Source organism: Lepisosteus oculatus, chromosome 10, assembly GCF_040954835.1.
Source record: "Lepisosteus oculatus isolate fLepOcu1 chromosome 10, fLepOcu1.hap2, whole genome shotgun sequence".
Taxonomy (NCBI): Eukaryota; Metazoa; Chordata; class Actinopteri; order Semionotiformes; family Lepisosteidae; genus Lepisosteus; species Lepisosteus oculatus.
In genome coordinates, this window is record NC_090705.1 from 29,824,819 (window position 1) to 29,839,227 (window position 14,409).

General features: G+C 34.0%; 1 protein-coding gene across 2 annotated transcripts in view; it reads left to right on the forward strand.

Annotated features, from left to right (window-relative positions):
* The first annotated feature begins 11,136 nt into the window (after positions 1 to 11,136).
* Positions 11,137 to 14,409, forward strand: part of kcnh8 (potassium voltage-gated channel, subfamily H (eag-related), member 8) — a 134,081-nt gene continuing 130,808 nt past the window's right edge. For both annotated transcript variants that reach the window (XM_069195068.1, XM_069195069.1), the window contains exon 1: positions 11,137 to 11,392. In XM_069195068.1, the coding sequence (XP_069051169.1) occupies positions 11,317 to 11,392 (76 nt within the window). In that variant the 5' untranslated portion in view covers positions 11,137 to 11,316. The remainder of the gene's footprint in view (positions 11,393 to 14,409) is intronic.

Sequence of the window (14,409 nt, forward strand, 5' to 3'; positions counted from 1 at the left end):
TAGATAAAAGGAGGTTATTTATTTCAAATATCTGAATTCCTATTGGACATTTGGATGTTTATGAAGCTGATTTTCATTTTCGTAGCTAAAAAGACAGCAAAACCCCTTTTTAACCTGGCATGAAAACACAGAACACAGAAAATCACATTGGTCATAGATCTAAAATGTTCATACTCTTATATTTATAACTATGCAAATATTCAGCTGTGAGGAAGTACCATTTTAGTCTGCTGCAATTCATAAACAGTTATCATATGACAAAATAGGGATTCCTGTGGCAAATGTTATACAAAACTAATCTATGAAATCCACACTGTTATGTACTGTACATGCTAAAATAAACCATGCATATAACAACTACTATTAATCTACATTAATACTTGTAGGGTAGATTTAGCATACACATTAATCTGCATGCTCAAAAATGTTACTAACAATAAAAACCTATGACTATGCTACAGCAATAAATGTTTTAGAAGTAGGCGTAATCCCAAATTTTAACCAGCAGATGGTAGTAGAATCATGTTGAAGGAGATTTGTAATCTATGCATTATCTGCAAAGAAGACTGAAACCTCTGATAAAGCGTGATAAACGTCTGACATATTCTAAAAGCCATAACATACAGTACATTCTGAGACTAAGACTATGGACCTGCTTTCCTTGACACACATTTTTGTCTAATGTCAGTTTTCTAACTCTACATATATCAACTGTATACCCAGTAATGTGCTCTTTTTTAATACAATTTGTATTAAATTGAATACTCTCTGGATACTATTTAAATTAATGTTCTTATAAATAAACATTTCACAGGAATTGGTATATATTCTATACTGTATATACAAATACAAACTCTACAAAGTAAATACTAGGTTAGAGTAATATAAATACTGATATAGACTTGCTCTATAGTTTGTGATGTTCTTGGTCTTGTTAAGAAATATCATCTAAGTAGTGTTGTAACTTGTACTTTATTTCAGCTAAGTTCCTGTAAAAGGTCTGTTCGGATGTTGTAGGACTGTAGTATATAATAAAGAAATATGCACAGCGAGAATATGCATTGCATTATTTTAGAATAAGAGATAAGAAAGTGTGACAAGCATTATTTGATACCTTAAAGTTTACCATCCATAAAAAGACAATCCAATATTATCTGTTACAACAAAACCTTGTCATTACTTTCAATTGAGAAAATCTTTTCAAAACCAAATCCAAATTTATTTTTCCAATCTTAATCAGTAGACATTATGGGACAGTTGCAAATCTCTCATGCCAGTGAATAGTATTGGGCAGAGTGATATTTAGGGAACCAATCAGTATAGCAGAAAATCTTCCTTAATTTCCCTTTACAACAATCTCACTTTAGTTAAGAACTAATTGCTTGAGAACTATTTCTTCATATTCTACCTAAAACCCTTAAAACTAGGTTCCTTCACTTGTGGAACTTATTGCATAAGTCCAGGAGTGTGGATATTTCAAAATATTTGCTTGTTCTAAAAGCTTTTATTGTGCAGTTTTGATTAGGTTTATTTGGTCAGTTAATTCTGTGTTTTTTTGCTACTCTTTACGCATATTTTATCATACATATTATCATGTAATGCTATGGCAGGTTCTCCTCTCCTCAGGTGACTTGTAAGGTCTGATCACTTGGACAATCCAAGATGGATTTTGATACTGTGAAATAAGATCTTATCTCACTCCATCTTTTGAAGTTTGAAGTAAATTATCTTTTCATTTGAAAGTGATAAAAAATTACAGTAATTAAAAAAAAACTCAGATGACAGAATAAAGATTGGTAACATAACTGTTCTGAGGAAAAAGACATACAAACGATAACATTAACTGTAATCACAGTGATTTTTACATGGCTTCAGAAAAAAAGCAAATATAATTTTTCTATTCATTTGAATTATCTTTGTCAGATTAAATTTGGGTAGCAAATTAATATTTGACAAGTATCTTTAGGGACTCATTAAAACAGTTCTGGCTCTGATCAGAGACAAAAACTGAGAAATAATGGTATAGTATTAAGGTCCAGAAAGAGATTGAAATATTACCTAAATCCCCTTTTTTCTGATACAAACTATCTTAGTTAAGATAATGTGTATCAACTCTGCCACTGGAGACACTAAATAAAAAAATGGAGTGTACAGCAATTTGGTATTGCCCAGTTCTTCAACAGAGGCACATTATTGTACCTCTGCACAGTCCAGTCCATAAGATGCTTGGAAGCAAAGGAACCAATCCTGTGAGATGCAGATAGGTCATCCTAGAGCCTGGAGCTTACAAGTGTTTCATATTACTATTATGAGCAGAACAGTGAACAACCAATAAGCCTGCCAGAAAGGAAAGGTTACAGCTGGATAAGGATTTAGAAAATATGCTGGAAGTTACAGTGAAAGGCAAGAAAATTATAACTATCATAGTTAGACTAGTAGAGGAAAGACAAAATTCACAAGGACAGCATATACTGTCCATAGTATACATATCTCATATAATGAACCAGAAAGCAACAAAACCTCGTAGAAGCTTAAGACCATAACATGGCAGTTTAAGGCAAGTGAGGAACTGAGGGCAGAACTGGTAGAGCTAGAAAGCAATACTCAGAATGAAGTTTCTGATGCTGCGCATAGTAGAGTGGTTCAGAAGGAGCTTAACAGAAAGGGAAGGAAGAACGTAACCAATTGGTGTTTACAAAACAATGGCTTGGGCAGAAACACATTTGGCACCACACCTGATCCAAGGAAGAGACTGTTTATCCCCTAAGATACAGAAAGGTCAGGGACTGACCAGGGACTGATTCTGTAGTCAGATCAATTGGTGGCTCTCTCACCTGATTTGGAAGGAGCATCCCTGCAAAGACTCAGCAGTGCCACTTCATGTTAGTGGGAAAGTGACTATGGGAAGGTTAAGACTTGGTAAACATCTTGGCCCATAGCTGTAACACTCCCCAAGATAAAAACAGGGATGAAGTGATTTAAGAAGATGTGAAGGAAGCAGTGGAAGAGGAGAAAGAGGGGAAGGCCAGTAAAACAGTTGGAATGAGGCCATGAGGAGCAGACAATGAGCTAGGGATTGACCTGTGGCACATACTATACAGTGACACTGCACCCATCAAGTTCATGATCCAGTCTTATTATAATATTTCAGCCAGCCCATCCAATTTGTTTTCTTGAGATAAAGTGGAGTCACCAACTTGTACATGTGCCCAGGGAAAGGAATGTTGGAATGTACCTTTAGCTGCTGTGCAGTGGGCAAGAGTCGCTATCATTTTACTGGTCACAGAGACAAAGAAACAACTTGCAAAGAATACCTCTTTGAAGAGGTCTTTGAAAGGATGAGGACTACATACAAGAGAGTGGTCAGGATTGCTGCGGGTAAGGCTGGAAAACAAGGTGTGTGCCCATTGAAGCAGGCCAAACCATCTACAGGAGTGATCTGTGTGTGTCACTTCACATGTGCTGAAGTCTGAATAGTCTCAACTGAGTTGCTTGGGTGACAGTGTGTTGATGTTGAAAGGCTTATAACACCTGGAGATTTCAGGTTACATCACTAATGATGTCTCCAAGAGCATTTAGTTAACGGTAAATTTAATAGTTTTTCCAATTAAGAATCTAACTTTCTAGGAATAACTATGAGTAAACCAACATTATTGATAAAGGTGTGGAAAAAACAGAGATCTGGACTATTTTTTTAATGATTAGAAAATTCTGTGGCCAGGTTCCATTGTCAAACCTCCGTACTACTTCCTACTCAAGAATAGGGGAGCACAGTTCTAGTCATGGTAGGGCAAAAGTGTGTGCATATTTTCATTATCCCTCTGCTTTTGACAAACTAATTTAACTTAATTTATTAATTTATAACTATACTTAACACTTTTCAACAGTTGAAGATTTAAAGAAACTCAACATCTGCTGGACTTTGGCTCTGTAGGACTGGAATTTGCTCCTATGATCTAGAATGTTATTGTCAAATCTGAGTTAGTACCAACTTGATTAGTCAATTAGACAATTAAACTAATTGTTTTTTAGGTTGGACATATACAGTATAGGATGTGTTTAAGGACTTTAACCATTGAATACTCTGAACATTCGGTTGATTAAAGGTGCAGTTACCCATAAAACTAAACTAGAAATACATAGGAAAATGTAAAAAAAAAGAATACTACAATGATGCATTTCTAAATTAGAAGATACATTATTGCTGTGTAAGCCAAAATCAGAAACCTAAGTAAAATATTTGACTAGGCCCCACCCTTCTGCATTCTGCATTCAGGTTGTAAAGTGGTACATGTATGTCAGACTATGGTAAAAGTATTCCACAAACCTACAGTACATATTCTGTCTCGGGATGTTCTGTCCTTTCTTTATAAAAGGAGAATACGTCACGCCCTCTGCAGCCAGAGTTCGCTCCTTCTCTGTCCTGTCTCTCATTTCCGGTTCTTTGCTGTCCTTCTGATGTTTCTCTCTCTCTGGGGCTATATATTTCCAGATCTTACATTCTGCCAGCGCTCAGCATTGACGTTCGGATGTCCTGAGACCTGCCTAGCACCAGGTCGCCCCACATCCGCTACCTGAGGGCATAGGTTTCTATACGGCACTTCCTGAACAGCTGAGCCCGAGCTCGCCGCTAAACATAGGGTCTTTTCACTCTCCTGCCATTCCACGGTTCCATCCATTCTGTCATGGATGGATTCCGACATCCATGACAGAATATCAGTGATTGACTGCTCTGTTCTTTGTTCTACCCCTTTCCATTAATTATGTCAGGTTTATTTTCCATGAAGTTCAGGACAGATGTGTTTCTTTTCATTGCTGTGGTTGCTGTTATTATGATCAGGTAAAGAAAAACAAAGTCCAATCCTAAATAAATGAAAGAGGAGATGATTAAACCTACTGAATATATCACAATCAACATAATATATCAGTGGTTTGAAAGAGGTTCAGAACTTTTTATATTCATTTTTCTGAGTCGGTGCAGTATAGTATTTTGTTCAAATGTTCATTTATTTTTGTAATTGAAAAAGTAGAACTGTTTTTTCACACAAGCCCTGATTAAAACAATAAATAACCTTCCCTTCAGAACATATTACTGTCAAATTTTGCTTCATGTTTAAACCTTGCAGGCAGATTATATGCCATAACTGTGAATAAACTAATTGGATTTAAATACATAGCACATTTATTAATCCTTTATTAGAAATGTAGATATTCAGGCTTGTTTAATACTTGCCCATTTTAAACCAGTAAGTCTAATAAGGTTGTTAATGAAATACTCAGCAATTCTACAGTACATCTAATCTCAGACTAAGCTATTGTATGATTCCTTGTGACAAGAAACAAGAAGATTATGTATCCTTTGCAAACAATACTGTAGTTATTACGAATGCACATCTTCATATGATTCACATCAGGAAATACTGGTGATAGTTTAGCACAGGCACCAGTGTCACTTTGATCACCAGAGATCTACTTTCTAGTTTTAAACATCAGTACAACAGGCAATACACAAATTGCTTTATTGGAAAAAAAAGGAATTTCTAATTATTTTCTATTTTCACTCTATCATATTCTGTACTGTATGTACAGTATGGCTTTATTATTCAAGGCTGTCTTCAAATGACTATTTCCTTAGAAGAAAATACCATGAGGGTCTTTTAAATATATATCTTACTATTCACTGATGTCAAAATCAATGCATGATGTAATTGTAGTTATATGCCATATATATACACATTGGTGCTTACTATTAATGGCCTTGAATAATAAAATAATGGCAGTAGCTCAGAGACAAAAGCTAATTTGAAGTTGTAAATGCAAATTCTGTATAATGTACTGTACATTTCTGATGTTGCTTAGAAATACCAAGTTACAACCACCTCCTCCAAAGTTTTACGATAATTTCATTGCTTGAGATTAGGTCTCTATGCATTTAAAATAAAAAAAAAACACACATAAAAAGAGAAGCAAGCATAAACATTGCTGTTTCTTATGAATGGGTATCCTCTGTATTATACCTTATGTTTCCTTAAAATCTAGCAACCTATTTTGAATATATTTAGTCAATATGAAAAAAAAAACATACAGTACTTAGAAGCAGTTTATATGCTTCTGAACAATGAGGGATTAAAAATTATATTTCTTATGGGTATTTCGATTTATTTTTAACTGCATTAAGTAGCTTCAAACACAAGTTTAACCCCAGAAACGCCTTCTATTTTTAACACAGTACATAGAAAACCTAAAGATACCCATCTACCTGAGTCATACATAACATAGTACTTTGTATTAAATACCAGTAATCACTTGTAAGGGTTATCATGCTGCCATGATAGGTTAGATCATGATTTGGTAATGGTTCTGAAAAACAGCAATTAATAATTTTAACTATCAGGTTCTACTAGGATCTACTGTGGGTATAAGATGTCATCAGTGATTCTGTGTGTTAAGAAGCAAAATCTGAATACTGCCATATATAAATTAACGGTGTACCCCCAGAACTCAACTAATGTTTTGTTTGTCTTATGTTGTCCTGGGCTTTGACACATGCACTAATGAGCCTTATGAGGTGCAAAGTGGACTTGTCTAGAGGGCTGCAGGATATTTATCAGTTTTCAATATCACTGGTTCACACATAGGCTGAAGAGCAATAGTGCATTCAGACTAGACGAAAAACTATGTTCTTTTACATTTTCTTTATTTTCATAGAAGATAAAATGATTGAGAAATTATAAGATAAAACATTTCAAAAGTTCTTTATTTAAATTGAAATAATATTCATGACCTCTTAACCTGGCTATAAACATTTTTCTACCAGTTCTCCTTTTCTCATTATAGAGTCTGAGATTTAATTTGATTTTCATACAGTACTGTTTTTTATCTGTGTAAATGTTCAATGATGATGTCAGTGTTAGTAAAGCAATTAATTGCAATCCTTTTATTTTCTGTTTAATTAATTTAATTTAGTTCTTAGATGCCTACTGTTATATATACTGTATATAGATTGTTATTGCTATGCTGCAATCAAAGAAGTAGATACTTTTGTTCTCTGGGACCAAGTTTGTGTATGAAAGATCATACAGTATCACAGGAAATCTTAGCCTCAGTCAATACTCTCTGGTTAGTAAAGCAGTTTTAATAAATGAACTAATGATTGACAAGATTATTGTATTGTGTTAACTGAAACCTGACCAATACCTGATGATTAAATACCGCCAGGTGGTATCAAAACTCTTCTTACCTCCACAAAACCCACACATCTGGTCTGGGGGGAGGTTAATCCACTATTGTTTTACCAAATCAATGTCTAGCTACCATACCCATCAATAAATATTTTTTCTATAAATAACAAGCTCTTCATCTTATCTGCCAACCTTTGTTGCACCTCATAGCAGTATATAGTACTCTAGAACCATATTCAACCATTGCTTAAGATTAAATAATTTCTGTCTATGTTAGATAACAGTTATGATAATATTCTTACAATGGGTGATTTTAACATAATTATGTTAATATTCAAAATGACCCCTTTTTAAGAGTTTCTTGTCTTTCATTGAGGGTTTCAGTCAAGGTTTCACTAGTGTTAGGTGCTAGACATTCTCATATTCATATAATGAACATAGATGATACACATGGTATTATTATTCAGCAACTATTTTGCCTCAGAACTCAATTATTTCAGACCCATATCTTATTAGCTTTAGAACTCCAATTGCCCTGCTTGTCTAATAATCGGGTACATTAGAAAATTTAAATCAAGAAACTGTGTCTAGGGTTTCTAAGACACTTGCCACAGGTCCGGTAGATCAGTTCCTACACTTGATCCTAAGCAATATTCTAGAATCATGGCAAACAAAAAATCAATTGAAAAGTTTTATCCATAACAGTCTCTGTATGGTTAAATGGCATAACACATTCATTCTAATTAGACTGTTGTAGACCAACATAAAAGGAGAGCAACCAAAGTGGAATTTTTAAAAATTCCTTGAAGTCATAGAATCAGGATTTTATTATTTTCAGCCTTTTAAATTTACTAGCTAAGCATAACAGATTGAAAAAAACAATCCTCATTTTCTATTCAATTTAATAGCTAATCTTACAAGCAATGGTAGGATGTACAGTTGACAATCCCTTTAAATATTAGTTGTAATAACTCCTTTTAGGAAGCAAACGGTAACAGAAAGAACTGCACTCAGCATGATAAATGTTACTACTGCCTGCCAGCAATTAGTCAATTATTGAATAGATTGTCACCAGAAACTGTATTAATTGGCAAAACAAAAAAGGCTTTGATTCTATATCAGTAACTGTTTTAAATATTCATTCACTTGTCCATTTCATATTAATTATTATTAATACTTCTCTGTTTTCACGTACTTTTCAAGTTGAATTGAAGGTTATCCTTATAAAACCCCTACTCAATAAACCAAATTTTGTACTCTAACTTTATAAAAAATAATAGGCTTATCTCTAATCATTCATTTGTATACAAAATCTAAGTTAAAGTGGTTGCAAATCAACTAATCAATGTCCTATACAGTATATACTAATATTCACAAAAAAATCAGTTCAGTTTTCACACTGCATATAGCAACAAAACAGTTTAATTAAAAGAAGTAATGATTACTTCTGTTATTGTCTTTTAGATATACTGTAAGTGCAGCCTTTGGCACCATCAACCATTATATATAATCCTTTAGAAACCTTTAGAAAGTTGGACTTTCTAGATACTGAATGTCCTCTCTTGGTTCACACATACCTACTGAATAGATTTCAATTCATATGATGAAACTTACAGTAGGTGTGACTACTTACTAATCTACATATAATGTAGATGTCATCAGTTTAATCCCAGCTATTCAATACATAGTTGGATATACTGTTTGATAAGGAACTGTGTTTGATTTACACATGAAAAATATGTAGCGTTGATTTTCTCATATTATACCATTTCCTTGATAGAGTAATTTATTTCACCACAGGACACTGAAAAAATGAAACCTGCATTTGTTACATCTAGAGAAGACTCTTATAATGGGCTAAACCCCACTACACTGTATTCAGATTTCAGCTCAAAATGCTGATGAACATCATTTAACAAATCTTAAAAAAAACTAACATAGATGCTGTTTTAATATCTTCACTTCGTCTCCCAGCTCATTACAAGATGTACTGTAAAGTATTCCTTCTGGCCTACAGAGCACCAAAAAGTCTGGCTCATGTTTAAATGAAATACTATCAACGTGCACACCAAGCAGAGCACTCCAGTTGAAGGATTAGTGTAACCTACCAGATTGGATAATCAGAGCCTTTAGCTACAGAGCCACTAAATGGAAGGTCCTCCCCAAAACATTTAAGAGATGACCCTTTGTCTCAGCCTTTAAATTAAGGTCTAATATCTATTAATACATAATACCTATTCTAATTTTTTCCTTAGCCTATAGTGCAGTATGTTTGCTGGTATTCAGAGTGCATTATATCATTTTATTTACTTTAAATCCTGGTCTCACAGTGCCTGTATTCTGGTGCTGGGATCAGACCTGAAAATGTGTTCTGACTGCCGGTGACATCAGAGCCTAGAATGTAAGACCCAAGATGGCAGACTCAGGAAAACCCAGCTGCTTTACTCCAATAACCCTGAAGACAGACCAGGAACAGTAGGGTCCCAAATCATAGTTTTGCAGAGATTGTTCAGAATCTAATGTAAGATTAATGTAGCACTTATTAGTGTGTGTGTGTGTGTGTATGTGGGGGGGGGATAACCAACAGGCAACCATTTTGTTTTCCTGTCCTCCATGCTCACACAATATTGTCGACTGTTCTACATAATTTTATAACGTGCTCTGTGGCACTTGTATACCAAACATAAGATTAATCGATTGACTGAATTTATTATAATTTACATTAAGTAAAATGTTCTAATAATTTACTATATTTACAAGTAATGAATAATATAAAACAACATACTGTAAGTTTATACAAAGATCACTGATTTAACTCTGATTTAATGTCCATCCACATAATTTAATCAATTTTTTATATTTGCTGCTTCCAACTCAGGATAGTGGGGTACACCCTGGATGTGACTCTAGTTCATCGCAAGGTAGACACACAAACATATAGACAAGCAGACACTCACACCTAGGGATAATTTTTCCATAAACCAATTAACTAACTAGTATATTTTGGCATGTGGGAGGAAACCCATAGCAACAGAGAGTACATACAGACTCCATGCAGAATGTTCCCCAGGTTTGGGACTAAACCCAGAGCTCTGGTGCTGTAAGTCAGCAATACTGACCACTGTGCCACTATCCTGCCCCTCATTAAACATCTCCCAGCAAAATGAAATTTTAAGTAATAATATGAAATGCTGCATTATCTCTATGTCTACACTCATCTTTTTTGTTCCTACTTCATTTTTTGGTCATTTTAATTCAAACCAAATAACCACACAACACTTTACTCTGAAAAGTTGGTTTACCCGAGTTTTTATGCGCTTTAGACGGACCTGGTTTACTGTACCCAGGTGTACATATGCAATCATTTCAACTGTAGTTTAATGTAGAAAGTGAACATGTATGTATTTTTAAAGATTAAGTTGAGAAAAAATATGCTTTGTGTATACAGTACTTACTGTACCTGATTCAACAATAATGTATAATGACTGAATTACTTGTATGTATTCTAAGGAGTCACACACAACCCGCGTTCAGTGGTGAAGAATGTTTACCTTCGTTGAAACAGCAGTTACATTGTGCGATTAACAGAAATTATGCAATGTGATCAAATAAAGTACATAAGAACAGATTACTATATATGTGAAACTCTAATGACATCTGGACAGACAGTTCGTTGCTGTAATCATTATCACATGCTGTATTCAATTATTTCAATTATTTTAATACTTTCCTCTAACGGAGACTGCTTAGAAGAATGCTATTTGTTGGACTGAATTTTATCGGATAAAATCAACTTTTTTCACGTCGGAATTATGTTATTGCAGAATGATTACTTTCGATCTTCAGTCTTTGGATATTCTTTCATGTGTATCAGAGAAGCTGTTTATTGTTACCTGGCTAGCACCTGCGAGCGTCATTCTCGGTCAGATAATTGCCTGCACCCTAGCCTATCAGAAAAGGGACCCTGCGTGCGAGAATCTCTTGCAGTTTCCACAGCTGAGAACAGTGGGCTGCGCGGAGATTCTGAACTCTTTTTTTATCCGTCGGCAGAGCGGTTGTATCAGAGAGTAAGAATACATCTTGCTTTTAACCTTTTCCAGACATTTGATGGGGAATTTCACATCTATTGGGAAAAATGCCTGTTATGAAAGGATTACTAGCTCCTCAAAACACGTTTTTGGACACCATAGCGACACGTTTTGACGGCACACGTAAGTCTTAGTCCTTTCTTGTAGAGTTGTTGTTTAATTGTTGTTTTCCAGTATTATGTGAATGATTATATCGATTCAATAAAACATTGAAATATTGGCCCGCGTTAAGCTACCAAAGCTGCACAGCTACCATAGAGCTCCAATACTAAAACATCGAAAAGTTAATGTAAAAAAGTGATATTGCACAGAAAACTAAGATGGGATAGCATTTTATAATTGATAATTAAATGTGTAATTGGTGACGAATTTATACCAATATCATATCTAAACATTTTAACTTATGAAATATGATTATGGATTAAATCATGTGCCTACTTACAAACTTTTTTTATATACTGTACAGTATCACAGATTATGATGTGAGTGCATTAAATAATTACATGACTGCACATCAACAGCAGCTCAAATATGTAAGGTATGTTTATATAAAATATTATTTTCTGTACATTTCATTATGAACAGAATAAGTGTTAAAAGCTTTTTCTTTCTAAAATGAAAATGCTTGACATGCTGCTTAGAAGACGTGCATAGTACTCTTTACCTACATTTTACGTTTGAGAGAAACTTGATCTTCTCAACAGGAGAAGCGGAAAAACAATACCAGCTCATATACTTTCTCGCTGTATTGTAGCCATGAATACTAAATGCGCTTTCATGTCTTGCTTTATTGAAGCAATACTTTATTTCTCAAATTACACCCCGAGAATCAGAGCGCGACGAAGTTTCCCCAGTCAGTACCATGGAGAGCAACTACAGTACCAGGGCTTTCCCACACCCGTTAGCCATACAGCTTTAAACATAAAGGTCTGTTACTAAGAGTTTATTTCGTACCTTTATAATATATTAATAAAACATTCTAGGTTTGGCCTTCAAGAGTGAGCCTAAGTGCCTCTCCTTCATTTCATTTAAACGCTACTTCTGAATCTTGCACCGTTACATCGATATGTTACAGCTGGACAAACTGTATTATTTAAACGAAGGACCCGGTGATGCCATATTGAATTAGGAAGCGGTTTTTTTTAAAAAAATTTGGGACACACGTGAAAACATTATTTTTGGAAGATTAATCTTTGAAGGGAACTTTTCATTTTGCAATGGGGCGTTTTCTTTTTTCTTTTACGGTTTCTTAAAATCTCGTTTCTTTCTGTGTAGCATAATATCCGAATGAAGTGCTAGTATATTTCAATAAAATCAGCCTTTATAGCTGTGTTTGATGATTGTGTGTATAGAAGCAGCATTAAAATCTATTGGGGTGTTTCAAGGAGCTTTTTTCTTGTTAAGACTATTCCATTTATGTACAGTATATAAAAAAATACAATGAATAATAATGCTTATGTCTATTCATTTCCAATTACTCTTTGTCCTAATGAAGTTCCAGTTTGTGACTGATCTTCCTTCACTTGTAGTTATTTCCTTTTTACTATCATATTAAATACTATTTACCATATAGTTTATTTTATTCATAATCTATTTGCTTATAAGGGAATTACAAATAATATTATTGAATTGTTTCTCTTTGTTTATATTGCATCTGAAAAACAAACCTTTGGAGAAAAAAAAAGGAAAATGCCAGTACAACAGCCAGCGATTTCCTTCACTCTAAAACCAATTTCCTTATAAATTGTATTGCTGTGGGTGATGTTTGAATCTGACATTTTTGTGAATATACAGTAACCTGAGCACAAGCCTCTATTTAAAGCATTCCTTTTTAATTATGGCATGGACTTAACTACCAAATGAGCTAGATGGGCTTAATGTCCTCCTCTCCTTCACAACCTTTCTTATTTTTTTTATGCGCTAAGTGCATGTAGTGCCACGATTTTCAGTTTACCCATCACTGAAATAATTAATGTTGCAGTGATTGTATTGCATTAATGCGTTTAAAAAGTAGAGCAGAGTAACAAATCCTGTAGACATTACTTGCAAAAACATTTAAATGAGAGCATTACATTCAATAAGCTACAGTATGTAGTTATCATAGCATGACAATATTTTGATCCAAGTTAACATTACTTGTATTACTGTAATGTGATTATACCGTCTTGGAAATCTCCACAATTTTCTTTTACATACAATTATTGAAGCCATTATACTATGAAAATGGAAGTGTTCTTAAATGACATATTTTGTTTGGGTGTTTTGTACAATAGGAGGCTTTCAACCAGAGATACAAGGACCTTGGATATTCTCACTGACTACCTATGGCACTAATATTCAGTCTTGATCCTGGAGACTCTCTGTGTCTTCTGGATTTTATTCCTGAATTTCAACTATGAACTCCTAATGACTTTAGGTGAATCAATTGTTCGCTGAATGGTCTATATAACAACTGTTTCTAGGACTTTAAGCTTATAAAGTTATACATTGTAAAACTGGATGAACTGCACATTTCAGGAGCAGGAGTCCATATTACAGACCTACTGTAGGGCATTCTTGGTAACAGAATGTTTCACCTGATCTCTTGTACTGTTAAGAATTAACACTAATACTCTGGTTCTACTCTGCCAAAGCTTACATTGAATTTCCTGACCTATAATTGGAATAATATATGTTCTGTATCAGAACTATAATATGTAGTTTTTATGATAGTGGCATAAGTTGCAGTAAATATTGAGGTCAATTTGAATATATGTTTAAATTGTGGATTCATTTGTGAGTAGGCTATTGTGCAATAGCTCCAATATAACACAACCCCCCTCCCACCTTAAAATGTAAACTCCATTGTATGCAACTACTCTTTATATATCAGGATTTATATATTTAATGTGATACTTTTTCATGGGTGTTGATTAAATTTAAATGGATTTGATTATAATTGTATATTTTGTATTGTCTATATGCTAATTAAATGCATTCACATTTGTATATTAGTTGTATAAAAAATCTTTCAAAGATTGTTTAAATTTGATTCTGTATTCAATAAGTGAATATGAAAAACCTTAAATGATTGTCACTGTTAATGGAATTTATTTTACGTTACTAACTAAAACATTTTGTTTTTTTCAAGCAAGCTTTGA